The sequence below is a fragment of the Xenopus laevis genome, chromosome 3S (assembly GCF_017654675.1).
Source record: "Xenopus laevis strain J_2021 chromosome 3S, Xenopus_laevis_v10.1, whole genome shotgun sequence".
NCBI lineage: Eukaryota > Metazoa > Chordata > Amphibia > Anura > Pipidae > Xenopus > Xenopus laevis.
Window position 1 is genome coordinate 72,384,756 of NC_054376.1, and position 18,097 is coordinate 72,402,852.

An 18,097-nucleotide genomic window follows, 5' to 3' on the forward strand; every position below is an offset into this window, starting at 1 on the left:
TTATCATAATTTGGTGTACCATACCTAAAGGCTACTAGAACAAATGTTAATGAAAACAATTAGAATCAATCTAAGTTGATAGCAAAACAATCCTAACTTATGTTCTATTTAGCATGAAGTACTGGTTTATTATAACAGATTATCAGTTAAACATTAAGAATTATTTGTGTAAATAGAATGGTATTCCTGCAAATTGGAGCCTTCTCATAGCTGTTCCAGAAAATGAGAGCGTAAAACATTTGGAAGCACTGATGTAACATCATTAATTATTTATTTATCATAGTAGAAAGATATTTGTGCCAACATTTCCCTTTGAGATGCAACATAAACAAACAAGATGTGAATGTCTGTCAGGGTGCAGTTGTCTTTAGAAATGATACATGAATTATATAGAAGAATGCTTTACTTGCTTTCAACTATTTCAGTTACATTATGTCAGTTTTATTAAATACATTTGTGTATTGGGAACAAGTTCAGTGAGGAGCAACTTTAACAGAATACTTTATTTATACAACATGCTTGCTTGTTTCTGGGTATGGCTGTTAAAACTCAATTTCATTCAAATTTCAAAATATTGTTATTTATCTAAGTTAAGATTCCCAGAGTAATGTATATGTTTGCTACAGGGACAATAGTGATAAATACATGAAATATACTAAACATATTTTAGTAAAGCTTTGCTTTTGATTGAATTAAACATGGCCTATTCTCATGCACAACCTACCTTCCACTAACTTTGTAGAGACATGTTCAATATGTTATTTTAGAAATCTGAGGAGCTCTTTAAAAATGCAGTGTACCCCTGTTTATAGAGTGCATGGTATATTGCAGTAACTGTATTTTGTTTTTCATAATAAAAGAAATGCTGCTGTTGGCTGTAACCAGCACTGCAATCAGGCTAAGGGTCTTGGGCAATAGTGGTAGGTTTGCGCTAGGCCAAATTTTCAAGCAGCTTTAGTGTATTAGCAATTCTAGGAATAAAAAGAAACATGTTTTATTTTTATTATTTAAGCAATATTCAGCTGATTCAAAAGTTGAGAAGGTTTGATTTACTGACAAACATTTATACATAATAGGGGTCATTTCTTAACACATCTGCAGGTGCTCTAAAATGGAAGCAAAGGAGATTAAAAGTACTTGCGTCCAAACATTTTCCTGCACTTCCTTGTTCTTGCTAATGCATTTATCCTGCCTCTTCTGATCCAAAATGTAACGTTATACACTGTACTTTCATAAATGACCACTATCTTGTATTCCAGCCTAACAGCCATGCTCTTATATGAGAAGTATACTGTGAGATTATTTCTATTCTCCTGCATTATTAACAAGTGAACTATGTTTGGACTCTGCATCAGTAATCACAACCTTAATGTATCACTTTTCAGAGAGAACTGACCCTCCATAGAATGTGGAGTTGATACCATAATAAGCAATGAGTATTAGTGAAGGAGACAAGCCAATGCAAATTAAGCTACATGGGTTTCTTATCTGAATACCCTTATCCAGAAAGCGCCAAATGACAGGTCATCTCCCATAGAACCCATTTTAAGCAAATCGTTCTAAATTTTAAAAATGTTTTCCTTTTTTCTGTAATAATAAAACAGCAGCTTGTACTTAATTGTAACTAAGCTTCATGAATCCATGTTGAAGGCAAAACAATCCTATTGGGTTTATTTCATGTTTGAAATTATTTTTTTTAGTTGATGGTATGAAGATCCAAATTACAGAATGATCCCCTTTCTAGAAACCCCAAGTATTCTGGATAATAGATCCTGTACCTGCCACTACATTTTCAAACAAACATGCTCTTTTCCAACAGTGACACTAATGTGTAAATTTATCAAAATATGAGATTAGAGCTCACCACAGAAAAACTCACCCACTTTCTATTCAACCAATGGATTTTTAAGAATTATATTAATCAATGGGTGAAACTTACAGTTCACAATTTGATACATATGCTTCTTTTTTAAGCATAGATCAAGAAAACTTTACCCATCAGCTACTGTATGTTGCACAGAGGTGTAACTAGAGGGGGGCGGGCCCTGGCGCGGTACGTGCAGCCGGGCCCCGCCCCCTCCGTACGGCCGGAAACGGCCGCAGAACTGAGTGGTGCGCGAGCTGCCGGGGGGGCCTGAGGGGGTGCGGGCCCTGGCCCGCTGCACCCCCTGCTCCCCCGGTAGTTCCGCCACTGATGTTACAACCAATTAGGGGCTACTGCCAAAAAAAAACTCCTTACTGTCCTTTAGAGTCAATAGCTAGCCATAAACATTAATGATGCTAACATTTAAGCAACTTAGTTCTATGTCCTGTTCTGCTTGTCTCCCATCTCTGATATTGATTATACCTAGCAGTGCAGCAGCAGCAGCAGCTTGAGGAGACATGAAGCAACCATGTGGGCAATGCTAGTGTTCAATCACAAATTTACTTTGAGATACTGCAACATTACACTGCAATGATTACTGTATAACCCAAGCCATGCATATTTCTTTGTATTTAAATTATCCCAAAGAAACATCACCTCATACTTCTAGAACGGTCATTTTGTGAAAATAATAAACATTAATACAGGTAACTATTTCTGAATTTACTCCTACATGACTTCTGACAGTACAGCTGAGCACATATCTTAAAGTGTGTCAGTCAAAAAATGGGTTATGTTTAATAACTGTGTAATGCTAATCTGGGCTATCCAGACCACAGATAGTTAAAGTGTCCAGCTATTGGTATGAGCATGGGTTACACTACGACTTACACAACAGGGTCAGGGCCTTCGCCAAGTGGAAGCTTTCCCCTGGGAGTTAGTGGAACTACAAAACACAGGCTACTGTATAATAAAAGATAGGACGCCAGAAGGTTTATAGTGAAAACAAAGTGGATGGTTTATTAGCAAAGATCAAAAATGCAAGTGACCACAGGTTTACTCACGCAGGAAGATGGTGTAACAATCACAGAGGAGGGTAGATAGATGAAGATGATACAGCAGTGTACATCACTTTCCAGGCAGATACACCTTTAAGTGGTCCGGATCCCATCCAGTGGAGTGGTTAGGGAGAAGAAGTCTAGCCTAACACCCTATCTGCTGTGGTCCCTTCACTAAACGCATACAAGGAAGCCTTTTGGGAAGCTACTCCCTGCTATTATCCTTGATGGAGCACACAACTGCTCTTTCTATATAATCTGACTATCTTACTCTCCTAGAGGGTCTATGCTTGTTAACCTCGTTCATGGGGTTTCCTGGTCTCAGACTCAGTCTCTAAAGGTGCTGTCCCTTTAGGGCAGTGGCTTTACTGGGCCTTGGTGTACCCAGGCTCAATGGGAAATACCTAGCTAGAAGGACACCAGGAGCCAAAGAGGAAGATCCACCCCTTTCCAAACACTATATGAACATGTGGCAGGAAGTGGTCATTACACCCTTTGGCTGATAACTACTCGTTATGCAAATATGACTAGGCATTAGATACATAGGCTTTTGCCTAGTAACTAAAACTAAAGTAGGGGTAGGGATTTAAAGCTATAGGAGCCTAGAAGATCCTATAGGTCCCTACAACTGTATATAAAAAATAAGTACAGAGTAAGATTTAGGGGGTCATTTATTAAAATCCAAATGCCAAAAACTATAAAATCCAAATTTTTAGTGGAAAAAAAACCCTCAAATTTTCTAGATTTATTATACCCCGAGTATAGAAAAGTCTGAATCCGAATTCCAGCATCTCAGACTGCTGAGGTTGTATATAAGTCAATGGGAGAAGTCCAAAAAATATAATGATGGATTTCGTTCAAAAATCTCAAGATCTTGTGGTTTTTCAGGCAAAAATCCTAGTTTCCAGGGTGGAAAATCAGAAAGATTTCTATGATTCGAATTTTCTTACAATTTTCATGATTTTTTCGAGTTTTTTTTCGCACTGGAATTTTTCAGGAAAATGTATTAATAAATAAGGAGAAATAATCTGTGTGGATTTGGTCAGAGTAAATTTCAGAAAATAAATAGATAATTTTGGATTTTGATAAATAACCCCCTAAATCATAGTGAGGCTTCTTCAGTGCCACTAAACAAATCATTGCGAAATCGTGGCATACCATTACTCTAGATTTCGATAAGGTGAAATTAGGATAGACAATATAATTGTGATAGAGAAACTAACCTTTATACTGGACAAGCAAAAAATGTTTAATAAAATATGGACCCCGTGGTTGGTCTGTAGAGGTATTACCAATTCCCCAATGGATGGGTAATCCCACTGAAAGCCCCTGCAACACCCATGTGTCGGTATATAGTTAACACCAGCCCTGGTAGACACGACAAAGTGGATTTGCGAGCCAAAAAATTATGTATTTAACCAAATGTTTGTTTTGTTAGATTGTTTCTTTATTTTTTATTGTTTTCTTTATGTTATCAAGAACTGTCATATTTAATATTGTTAAACATTTATATGACAACTTTGTAAAATCTGCGACAATTGTAACATATGATTAAAACAAATAAATAACAAAAAAGCCAATAAAGAAGATTGAAAAAAAAAAATCATAGTGAGGCTTTTTTAATTATCTTGTCTTATAGTAAATAAGTATATATATATATATATATATATATATATATATATATATATATATATATATATATATATATATATATATATATATATATATATATATATAAATATATATAAATATATATATATATATATATATAAATATATATATAAATATATATATATATATATATATATATATATATAAATATATAAAATAAATATATATGGTTAAAGTTGTATAATGGGCTCAGCTCTGTAATGCATGGATAACTGCTTGACAGCTTCTTTGGATAACTATAAATAAGAATAATTTTTAGTGAGGGGCGAAGACTTTGGAATAACTTGTTTATAGATATTAACTTTGAATGGGTGATGGGTTTTCTTAGAGATTGCTATGTACAGTACAACATACTGCAGTTATTAGCAGTGTACTGAAGCGTCGCAACAGATTTACCTTGATGTCTGACTTTAATTTTTGGAGCATGTTGAACAAAATGTTCTTTGAAAGTACATTTTTTACTGTACTCCTTACTGTGTTTGATCTTCTTGTTATTGCGACAGGTTGGTGATCAAATCATAGAAATCAATGGGGAAACCACAAGAGACATGACACATGCCAGAGCAATAGAACTCATCAAATCAGGAGGAAGAAGAGTAAAGCTTTTACTGAAACGTGGAACGGGTCAGGTTCCAGAGTATGGTGGGTGTTCAGCTCTTTGATATTTGTTATACATGAAAGAGTTTTTGTTTTTCATTTCAAGAAATACATTTAAGCTTTTCCAGCTGAAGTAATTAATTCTAGAATTATCACTAGTATAGAAAAAATAAACATCGATCACCTTATATTGGCATCTTTGGGTGTGATGTAATTGCCAGCTTGTACCACAGTCCAGATGATTATATAACCATTATACTTATTATAAATACTGGATTAACTAGTGCAACATTTCCTTAAATCATGTTACTAAATCATATGGACAAATGTAAATATTACTCCAAAGGATTCAGGTGAAGTCATCTACTTTTTATTAAATAGTATCAATATTATATTATAACTCAGCACCAATAGAGTTTAATTTAAGATCAAAATGAAGGATACAAGACATATCCTTGTTCTAATATAAATTATGTTGTGCCAAACCGTCATTCATTTGTATTACAAGTATGTAGGATTTAAGTCATACCTGTTTTAGTAAGGTTTCATTAATATGTTGAGTACAGTCTGCTTACTAGAGGAGTATTGTTATATCCAATGCATGTAACACAATGATAGCCACGCTTACCCAATCCTTGTGTAGTCCTTGGACTATTCAGCTAGTCTTCTTTACTGAGATTTTGATGAATAACTATAATAAACTCTCAGGGCTATAATAATGGTGGCCCTTGTATGGTTAAACAACAAAAAAAGGGGGACACTTATCTCCTTGTATGCAAGGACAAGTAGGCTGTCAGAGTAAACTCCCCGTGGCTCCTTCCTCTGCTTCTCCTCCTTTCAAATGTTAACCCAGGGTAGGGACCATATATACCTTCCAAATCCAAATATTTTCAAGTAAGTCATGGCTATATGCACGTCCTCTGGTAATGAACTCCCAGGTTCAGCAGGATATACTTAATTTCCTGTCAAGAATATGCTATTTTTTACTTGTAAGTTCTGAGATTTGTTTACTTGGGGGCAGATTTACTCGAAGGCGAAAATTCACCAGCGACTGCTTAGCACCCATCGCTACACTCCGCCAGGTGAGAATTTGATCAGGCAATGCGGCATTTCATCATGGGTGCCGAATGATGGTGACATTTCACTACCGTTAATTCGGCAATGCAAGCAATTGAAAGCAAAGATGCACTATAGTTCATTTCTGCCTAGCTCAAATTCGCTAGAGGTCTTGTGCTCAGGTTAATTTGCATATGGCGGGAAATTATAAAGTTGAATGGACGTATATGTTGCAGCAAATACATTACATTACACAAGTCCAGGGAACCTTAATAAAGAAAATAGAGCTGTTATAATGACCTATATGTCCCTGCGGGTGGTTACGATAGCATTAGCCACCTTGCTCTCGAGTAAATCTGCCCCTAGGACTTGTAAATGACACCTCTACACTTTTCTGTGCAAACACTCATTTCTATGAGCCAACCAGAGGGAAGAGGGTGAAACCTTTCCATTACAATATTATACATTGATATATAGCAGCTCAACTCTTTTTTTTGGGGGGGGGGCTAAGCTTATCTAATATTCATTATTCAACCATTTTGAGGTGACTGTGTCATTGAATCTTGTATTAGTATTGAATTGTAATTTAACCAAATGCTTGTTGCACCTCTGCCACAGATGCAAAATCCAATGAAAAAGGGTTTGAGGTAGGATAAACTGCTCAAAACGTAACATGTTTCAAGCCTGTAGGCTTTTTGTCAAGTATACAAAGTGTCAAGTAAGATCACAGAAAATTATTTATACCCAATGGTACAACCAGAAAGTTACAACATCATTATTCCCTGCCTATTAACCAAACCATGTGCATGTGCCGAGTAGAAAATAACAGGCATTAGAACTGTATAAGTCCATTTAACTGGCAAGAGGAGCTCATGTACAATTTGATAAAGTCTAGTTAAACTGTGCTGCCTCCAACCAAGGGTCTAACTGGAACCTTGGGGGCCCACCAGGGCTGCAAAAGGAAGGACCCTCCTGGCAGTCCCCGGGGCCCCCTCCTGACCTCCAAAGTCTAGCCCCAGCGCGTGCATGTGCGATCACCGATGCAGGAGTGTGTGTTTATGGGTCAGCCGGGGGAACAGGTCTGGGCCGGTAGGGAGCCCATGAGGGCCAGGGCCCATCGGATGTTTTCCCGGTGTCCCGCTGGCCCATTCAGACCCTGTTTCAGCCACATCTAAATGACTTGCACTACTGTATGTTATTGCTGCATGAAGTAAGGCCTATGTCAGATAAATGATTGGTTAAGTATATACATGTGATCTTGTTAAGTTACATTTCTAATGAGTGAGTTTTTTTTGTCATTTTTCTCCAGATATAGTGGCTTAACTAGATGTTACTGAGCCCCATAGCTAATTCAAGTTACGGTCCTAAAATATTGCTAAGTTTACTGATCATACAGAGATGTATTGAAATTGCTCATTAATTAGGTCCTGAATGGACCCTCTACCTTCCTGGGCCCCCCTACAACTGCAGGGGTTTCATCTACAGTTATGTCCATTAGGGATGGGCGAATTTGACCCATTTCGTTTCAACAAAAATTCGCCACTGGCAAAATATCGCCGACACCCATTAAAGTCTATGGGCGTCAAAAATATTTTGACGAGCCTCTTTTTTTTTTTTTCCCCGCACAACGCTATACAACTCTATGGGCGTCATTTCCACTGCAAAACAGGGAGCCCATCCCTAAAAAATTGCGAATCCCTAATGTCCATGTAAAAATCTGTGAATGTAAAGCTTATCTCTGCATTAGACAGGGGGCCTCTCAGTAGCTTGATGCGTGTACTTCCATTGCTGATGTAGGAAGGGTTGTCTAAGAACGAGAACCTGAAGATTAGATATGTATTACCTGGGCGGGTACTGTAGATATCGAGAAAGCTGTTTGTCCAAAGAGTATTGCAGATTGCTGATCATATGGGAAGTAACCAGGCAAAGCAGTGTCATATTCATAGATGAAAGGCCTGTATGTTCCAAAATATATCAACAATATAAAGTAATATCAGCAGTATAATGCTGGGTTGGAAGTGCACCTTTCTCTCTCTCGACTAAACTTGTATTTTCTAAAATCACGAATGTCATGGAATTTATTAAAAGATCTCAATACAAAAAGTAGGAACAAAAAAACTAAAAGATACAAGTACCTCTAAGCAATCCCCCTAGCAGTCCAATAAGATGAGCCCAGCTCCCACTGGCTTCTTTGTATAATGCTCTTATGGTCTCCCAGGTCGGGAGACCTTATTTTTCAGGTAATGCTCTTATGCCGGGAGGCTTTAGCATTTGAAATTATGACCAGAGGTAAATAGTTAGGGACCGCCATATGGGTTTTACCTTTTGTATTTTGTATTGTAGCAGATTTATTCTGTTTGGAAGTTCAGCAGCTATGCTGCAGGCCAGGCTTCCATGTGGTTGTAGCACCCCCATACCTGTCTCTTTAAATGGTGTAACAATGCCTTTGGAAATGGGTGTTGGTCTGGGCAGTTTCTCTCTCTTAAAAGCCGCAAGCGGGGGAGGATTAATCTCATGGAACCAATGCTGGGGTCTAGGTTATCTCTCCCCTTTGAAAGCTAATGGCGGGGGAGGACTAAGCCCTATGATGAAAACCAATGCCCAGGTCGGGAGACCTTATTTTTCAGGTAATGCTCTTATGCCGGGAGGCTTTAGCATTTGAAATTATGACCAGAGGTAAATAGTTAGGGACCGCCATATGGGTTTTACCTTGACGTGGTATGGTGGCTTATCAATCTTATGATCATAATTTTGTAACTAAAAAACCCCCTGTCTTTGTAAATACATGCATCTGCATAGATTACTGATATGACAGGGGACCAGGGAATGTGCATTGATCAATTTTTCTTCTTTTTTTCCTTCTTTGTATAAGACCTCAACAACTTTTACTTTGCATTAGAGGTTTTTGTGTTTTTTACCTCAGATTATTAGAGCTTTAAGAAACAGGAAAACCACAAATTTTTAGAGCTTAGTGGAAAAAAATAGAAACTCAATTGTTAGTAAATGTGCCCCATAGTGTAAACTCTAAATACAAACTTATATAAAAGTAATTACATTAAACTCATTTTAATGGAGTATGATCCTACCAAGAACACCATGTTGGTAAAGTTTCAATATTTGCTGTATTTTAACACCACATTTCCCACACCTTTTAAATATGCATAATGACACACTCAAGGGAAGACTTATATTTATATATAATATACCAGCCACTACTAATAGCTCATTGCAAATGTGTCCTATCTTTCTCTGCCTCTCTCCAGATCCAAGTAAAAATATTAAACACCATACAAATAATTAGTAACAAAATGTTATAAAATACTGTTCATGGAACTAATTCATATAAAAGTTTGTGAGGTGCAATGGACAGAACTTTGGTACCTGAATGGCCCATAGAAAATAATGCAGGTTTACTTCTAACTTGTCTGCAATACTTATAACCTTCAATAACCCTTTATGCAAGATGCCATATTTTCTTATAATCTTCTGGCTTGGTACAAGCTTTTTTTAATATGATTGTTTCTTTCGTCTCTTCTAGTTCACCTCAAGATGCCACTCAGCCTAATGTACTTCATTAATAATTTCTATATCTTAGTTTTCCACTAATATTAAACATATTTGCATGCCTTTTTATGTAAATACTATTTTACATTATGTAGAAATCTTGTTTCTAAACTTTGCTAATCATACTAAGAATTCTTTGCTAACAGTAGTTCTATATCTTTGTGTCACTGTTCTGTTAATTCTAATGATTGGTCCTAGGCTGTTCCTCCCCTTCCTTTAGGAATGGCTCCTTCTTCCAGTCTCTCCATGTGCATGAAAAGTGACAAGCATGGGTCCCCATATTTCTACTTATTGGGCCACCCTAAAGACACGGTTTGTAAACTTTGCATGTATATTATCATTTTCTAATCTAATTGTTTCATTTAATTTTGTTTAACTACGCATTATAATGTACTTTTCTGTGCAAATTATTATTATTCTGTTATTTAGATGATCAGTATTGATGGAATTTTCTCAACTACACAAATTCTGAATTTGATGCATTTGCTGTAATGAGTATAATTATTCCATAGTGCTATTTCAACCCCTGTTCTAAAATAGGTTCCTTATGTTTTTTTAATTTACGTTTCTATATTCTAATGTACTTTGCTGCTGACTGTAATCCCAAAATGTTGTGGCAGACAAGCATGTTGATACTGTACCTCTGATCTTCTCAGAAATAATGAGAATCAGCTGCCAATAATTCTAGGTATTTGATTGCGGCAGTCAGAATGATTGGTGTGCCATTACCCTAGCTGATAATTATATGGTTGCGCCAGTCTGGATTGCGGTTTTGTTTTTCTGCCTCAAAGTTTGGCAGGCTATTAAATTTTGGTTGCATTTCCACCAATGTAGCTTTCTTCAACAGATACCTTCTGTTCCCCAACCATTACTCAAATCTTTACTGGAGGCCAATGAAGAAAAACCACCCCTTTCCAATCACTATTAACGTGTGACAGGAAGTGGTCACTAACTCTATGGCCCAATAACATAAATATGTGAATAAGATAATTCAGATACAAATGCTCCTGTCTAGCAACTAGGGCTAATAGGACGAATAGCACTTGTGGGGATTTCCATATATAGGGACTGTTAACCCTATGGGTCCCTACAGCATTTTGTAAATCACTGTACAGTGCACACTGAGTGAGAACTGAGGCAAAGAATTGCGTTCTTATCATACGGATATTGCCATACTACTCAAGGGATTTTGTAGGGACAAACATTTTCTGGAGCAGCATGTGAAAAATAAAAAGCATTTTAAAAATATGCTTCCAAATAGTACTATGGAATAAATATAAGACATTCTGGATTTTGTATCTATGCTTAAAGATGAAAATGATCTAAGACCGAGGAAGTTTTTCCTCACCCCTCCCACTAAAGCCAAGTAACAAGTTTAGGCAACTAGAAATCTTTATTCTCAAGATCACTTGACTCAAGCATGATACCTTTCTCTAAAAAATAGCAGTCAAAATGATTACACCTCAATTACAACTATATGAATGTTATTTTTAATATTACAAGTTACAATGTATACTGGTTGGTGGTATTACTAGTCATTGGTATTTAGTTTCCCATTACTGCTCATTCCATAGTTATCAAGACGATGGAAAACTTTGGTCTTTATAGACAGTACAGAGATTTAGACGTGAACAGTTCAAAATACAAGCATAAATACCACTGAAACATAAGAATTACTCTTCTAGCTAGCTCTATGGAAATTCTACTTGACCCATAACTGAACACAAAAAAATAATGAGTACAAATGTTTATTTCTGAAACCGTATTTACATTGTGAATGGTAATACAACAAGCAATTATTGGAGATCTTTTATGCGGAGAATAATATTGATATGGTGTTCATTATAATCTGCTGATGTTCATTCCTATTAAACAGCCAAATCAGCAAGGATTAGTTCATTTAATACGTTAAGATAAATCTTAATCTCGTATAGTTTCTTTTGACATTTCCCAACATTATCCCTAAATTCAAGTTTCAGGAATGTGAAGTAATGATGCCTAATGATAGTCACAAAACAAACTTTTTTTTGGTGTCAAGCCAAGTATTTCCTATGAACAAACCAAATTGTATGTATAGCCACATACAGGATAGGCAGGAGGGCTTCCTAAAATGCTCATTGCTGGTATGATTATAAAATTACTGAGAACTAAAATGTGGAACTATATTAAGAAATATTGAAGATTTTCCTAGGGGCACACTGAAGCAATCCAACAAAGGAACCAGTGCAGATCTTTCTTGGTGTTCTCAATGAGAAGTGTCAATATATAAGAAATAATGCAGACCTCTGTTTACAAAACAGCTATAGTTAGGCCATGTATAGCAGTTTAATTGAAGGATTAACATTGTTCAAAAAAATCTCAAGACAAAACCTAATCAAATTAGTGTTGATCTGCAGCAATGAGCCCATAACACAAACAAAGGAAGATATCACACAACACCCAAGTTAAAAACATAGATTATGAATTAGAAAAGATTGGTTTTATTGGTTTTTAAAGAAAATGTCTTACAATATTCAAACTACTAAACGGATTCGTGTGGAGGAGTTAAAATCAAAGCACTTTAAGTTTTATAGGACAGGATCCATCCACCTACCCTCTCAGTAATGGCAGTGGCCATTTCCAGCAACATCTATTTGACACTGACATACTTTTATGCATAAGACCCACTACTATAAGTGGAGGTAAATTGGCAGAGTGGTTGAAGCAATTCAGGATATGCGTAGGCATTTAAAGAAGAAAACAGTCATGGTATGTCATCTTGACATGAAGTAAGGCTACACAATTTTCTTACAATTATATGTATTTTCTTCTAAACTGTCATGTTGTGTATTGCATGCCATTAAAAAACAGCAAGTTGGGCATTTCAGAGGTTAAGTAATGTCTTACAGATACTTTAACCTTCTCAATCTACATATTGAGGCATGCATGTTCTGAAATGTACATTTTTTTACACTAACATAAAACACCCAGCTTTTGACTTCCCTTATGAAAACACAGTAACAAGGCATTGTTATCTTTTCATGGATGGGTCTGCTCACTATTCCTATAAATTAAAAAAAGAATTACAACAGGACCAAGAGTTCTGGGCGAGCAAGGGAACCGTACGTGCTACAGGAACGGAGAAAAGGAGCGTGGTCAAAGGACAGAACTAGTCAACACCAAATCAGGCAGTGCAGTACAAAATCGAGAGACAGGAGCATAGTCAAGGTCATAGGCCGAGTTGGAATACCAAATCAGGCAGTGCAGTACAAAAAAAAAAAAGACAGGAGCATAGCCATGGTCACAGGCCGAGTCGGAATACCAAAGCAGCAGGTTCAAGTCAGGATCCGGGAGAATGGTTAAAGTACAAGCCTGAGTCAGGACAAGCAGCAGACAAGACAAGAATAGGGACAGGCAAGGTCAATCACGGATGATACTAACTAGAACCAGGAACTACCAAAATGCACCTATGTTGGGCAACAAGTCAGTAGCTGCAGGCCCTAAATATTTGAAATTCGCGCATATGTACGATGATGTCATCTGCAGCGCCACGTCGAACCCGGAAGCGTGCATCATTTGTAATATGCACGTGAAGGAGGAGGACATGGCGTCCCCATCCCACCACCACTAGACCACCAGGGATTATCACAGATGCATTAGAATGAGACAGGGTTGGCAGGATAGGCAGTTGGGTGTAGCTGAGAGGGGGTGCAGTTCAGGGCCACATTGGAGCCTGGAAGGGTAATAAGACATTGAGTTAGAGGTGCATAGCGAGAAAGTGACAGAGGAGGGTTTGAGCAAAGATAAGGATTGAATTGAGGGTAAAGACCATGTAGTAGTATTGCTGTGGGCATTGAGAGGAGAGCTTCAATAAATGTAATATGCAGGAAGGCATGGACTATGTTATCTTAGACAACCAATAAGATAAGTAGGAAATTCAATACACTAACAGGAAGGTCAAAGAATTAGGAAGCATGGTGCCAAGGTTGGTTATGGGTAAGGGTTGGATGATGAACAGTAGGGCTGCATCACTTGTTTAACTGTTATTAAGACTATAGATATGTCACATGACATCACTGTGACTGTTGATGGATAAAGGCAGTCTTGTATCTGTAGTGTTTGTATTTGACACCCACCCCATTTGCCCAACGTTTTTGAGTTGCTTGAGTTGTCCAGGCACAGGTATCATTAGTAGTGTTAGCATCTACTGTCTGTCCTCCATAAAACTTGAAAAAAATGTCATTAGTCACAGGTGATCAGACTATGATCAGACCAAAAAATGTAAACATCACAATCTTAACTTGTGTCTATTACTCAGGAAATAAGTAAAGGAACTTTGTACTTTAAGACCCTAAGTGGACAAACTCCTTGATTTTTTTTATCCAATATGTCTTTTAACATATGTTAATTTTTCTAAATGACTGTTTCCACATCTTGCAGAAGTATATGGCTCATTGAAATTTTGGTGGACAGTTTAACATGGCTATCATGTCAGGAGTCCAGTAAAGATTACCAATATGTGCAAAATTGAATGTATTTGCCCATCATTGATGATAATTATCTCAGAAATATCTGCAGAGAATCAAAACCAAAAAAAAATCAAAGGGCAGCTATTTTAAAAGAGTCTAGTTGTAGATTTTAAAATCTAAAGTGTCAACCGTAAACAAGTAGGTAGTTCTGATATCTTTTCCCCTATAAGACATAATGGCCTTGTGCTAAAATTAAGCATGCTGGAATGCTCTGTGTTTGACCATATTGTAAATTAACATTGCACAAGTAGTAATAAAATACAGTAAAACAAAAAGTTATTTTGTTAATAAATTAGTGATACAAAATGCAGATGGAAGTGCCAGCATAATAAATTACTAAATAGTCTTTCATCATGATAACATGTTAAACCTTTGCTGGTCACGTCCTCTGATTTTATCAGTCAAGGTTACTGCTATGATTGCTTTGCTAGTTACAAGAAAATACTCTTTCATATGTGATTTGTCAAGATCCTACAATTACTGAACAATTCATGCATTTTATTCAAAATATACTTACTGTATGTACTACTTGGCAGGGAAAACTTTGCACCTATTCGGAGAAATGATCAAGAGAAAAATGCAGGAAACAAGATGAAAGCGAATATAATTATGGTGTTTGGTAGTTTGTCAGTTTGTCGGTTTCAGTTCCAAATGGAGTAGGTTTCGTAGATAATTTGTTGTATAACAATTAGGCTTCATATGCACTGGAGTTTTCAGATGTGTTTTGATGTGCAGTTGAGTTTGTGCAATTCAGTCCACATATGTTCTTATGTCAACTTGTTTTGTCTGGAGAAAAGGCACCTTGGCAGGGGACATGATTTTTTTTACTCTGTACAAGTGTATTAAAGGGTATTATAGACAGATAGCCGGGTATCTTTTCTCCCATAGAAAAGATCCCAGCATCAGAGGCCACCTCTTTAGACTAGAGGAACAGAACTTTCATTTGAAGCAGCGTAGGTGGTTCTTCACAGTGAGGACAGTGAGGTTGTGGAATGCACTACTGAATGATATTGTGATGGCTGATTCTATGGATGCCTTTAAGAGTTGCTTGGATGATTTCTTGAACAAGGATAATAGCCAAGGGAATTAGGATCTTAAGATCTATGGTTGGTACAAGTATCAATATATAGTTATAATACACAAAAGCCATGAATATCCTGTAAATTATATCCTTATAAACGGTGAGTAGTGATGTCATCAGTTATAAACGGTGAGTAGTGATGTAATTTCTGTCACATGACTCACTAAAATTTGTGTATTATAATAAATAAAGTACCCCCAGTTGTAAAATATGAGGATATTAGAAGTTACCTCGGAGTTCCATGACCTGTATAAAAACACTCGGCCTTCGGCCTCGTGTTTTTATATGGTCATGAAACTCCTCGGTAACTAATAATATCCTTATATTTTACAAGAGGGGGTACTTTATTCACTATATAATCTACAGTCTGGTCATTACCCTATGGGACCAGACTGTAAATGATATCCTTATAAACGGCGCGTTCTGACGTCAGAACGTGCCGTTTATAACAGGGGGTCCCCGGCCCGCGAATTTGACTCTGCGCGCCAGAATTGGACGCTGGCGTGCCCGATTTGGACGCCGGCGACCAGAAGATCAAAATGTAGATTATAATGCATAATGTACCCCCTACTGAAATTTATAAAGTTATTAGAAGTCACCTCGGAGTTATGTGACCTTCGGCCTCGTGCTTTTATATGATCACATAACTCCTCGGTGACATAATATCTTTATAAATTACAGTAGGGGGTACATTATCCACTATATATAATACACAAAAGCCATGAATATCTTGTAAATTATATCCTTATAAATGGTGAGTTGTGATGTCATTTCTGTCACATGATTCACTGAAACATGTGTATTATAATAAATAAAGTACCCCCATTTGCAAAATATGGTCATGAAACTCCTTGGAAACTTATAATATCCTTATATTTTACAAGAGGGGGTACTTTATTTACTATATCATCTATAGTTTGGCTATTTTCCTACGGACCCCAACTGTAAATTATATCCTTATAAATGGCATATTCCTATGCCGTTTATAACCTAAAGAATCACACTTCTCCTGTAGTCCCCTGCCCCACACCACTCTCTCCGCACTGTCTCTCTTAGGTCAGTGGCAGACAGGGAGATTTGCCGCCTGCAACTATTTATGAGCAGCTATGGGCTAATCTCCCGAAAATGCCTCCCCATTTGAAATAATTGAAATTGCTGGTGCTATGACCAACATCGCTAAGTTGCCTGAAGTTTCCTCCAGAGGCAATCTCAGGTGACTTAGCAATATGTTGATCATAGCACTAGCGATTTCAAATCTCCCTGTCTGCCACAGCCCTTATTCACTGCCACTGAACTCGCTCCTGCTTTGAACTTCCAGGTACGCTGCCTTTCACTAATCCGTCCAAGGACACTACTGACATGTAGGCAAGGAGATAAGGAGAGGGAGATAACGGTGCAGTAACTTGGTGCATTAATGCATTTGTGTAAGCAAGTGCTGGTTGTTAGATGCTTAACCCTTTAAGTGGCACAGATTGTAGAACCTACATTCTGTGGATAAAAGTACCTAAGTGCCACAGAACGTAGATTTTCAAGCTACTCGTTCCCCCGTCCCTAGGCAACGAGCAGAGTGGGTGGTCAAGTGGTCCTGGGGCGTGATCTCCCAGGGGCCCACAGGCAGCAGCAGGCTTATTAAGTCCATGTGTCCTGCTGTTGCACATTGTTCATTTTTAGCTATTTTATTGCCCGTTTTAGCCTTATTTTTTTTTGCATCTACAGCTCTGCATAGGTATTGTTTGCTTGTTTCTGTCAGTAAAACCTATTTGGCCATGCTAAAATATTCAAACTGTGATTCGGACTGCTGTCAAATATGTTTTTCTAGGGTCTCCGTACTGTTAGAGTGCCTTATGGCACATAATTAAAATACGAAATGCTTATATTGCAGCAGCCAGATTGTCAGCCATAAAAATAAATTTGCACTATTTTCATTTGGGGGGACTCTGTATGCCACATAGTTTGGTAATCCTATTCACAATGGGCAGTGGACCCCTGGCATTCATATTTAGGATGTTTTTTCTTGGTACCTAATGCTATGTGGGAGATACAATGCTAGAAAGTGGAAGCTCTGAGGCGATTTTCATATATTTAATCAATACCAACTATTTTGGCAAAGCATTTCAACTCCGTAGGAGTAGAAAGACAAGTTGTATGTGCTACTGGATGCGTACAACAAGGACTCCAATATTCTTTCCTATGATACGTTTTTTATACTACTTGGTTTTTAATAAAGTACATTTTTTATTTTATAAATGTGCTTTAATAACTGACCTGATAACTGTTAATTTAAAAAATTCCCAAACCAGAATCACCTTAATTTATCTCTTAAAAAGATGTAGCATATGAGGAACTCTGGAACTGAGTTTGAATATAGAGTTTTATCTCTGAATTGAATCTTCTCCAGAAAGGGTTTTATGGTTTCCAGTCTGCTCACGAAACTTCATAGACTACCTGAGGGCCAAAATTTTTCTGGCCTACGTGGTGGACAGCTGATAACAGTGTCGGACTGGAATGCCAAGGGCCCACCAGTAAACCGTGACCATGGGCCCACTTTCCAAACTATTATTCCTCCTCTCTGAAGTCAACCTCTTTATTCTCCTAGTCTTTTATATCTACTTACTATACTTTATTATTACTATACTATACTTCCATTATTAAGGAATAGGGAATGACCATGAAATAGGTTAAATGTTTAGCAGCATGA

The 18,097-nt window shown here is 37.2% G+C and overlaps 1 protein-coding gene across 7 annotated transcripts in view; it reads left to right on the forward strand.

The window, feature by feature from the left end:
- magi2.S (membrane associated guanylate kinase, WW and PDZ domain containing 2 S homeolog) overlaps positions 1-18,097 on the forward strand; it is a 375,483-nt gene that overhangs the window by 344,520 nt on the left and 12,866 nt on the right. For 4 of the 7 annotated variants that reach the window (XM_041588487.1, XM_018255755.2, XM_018255757.2 and 1 more), the window contains one exon: positions 5,097-5,235. In XM_041588487.1, the coding sequence (XP_041444421.1) occupies positions 5,097-5,235 (139 nt within the window). Of the gene's footprint in view, positions 1-5,096; positions 5,236-10,008; positions 10,123-18,097 lie in introns of those variants that run through there. The other 3 variants (XM_041588488.1, XM_018255759.2, XM_018255760.2) reach the window with 2 other exon arrangements.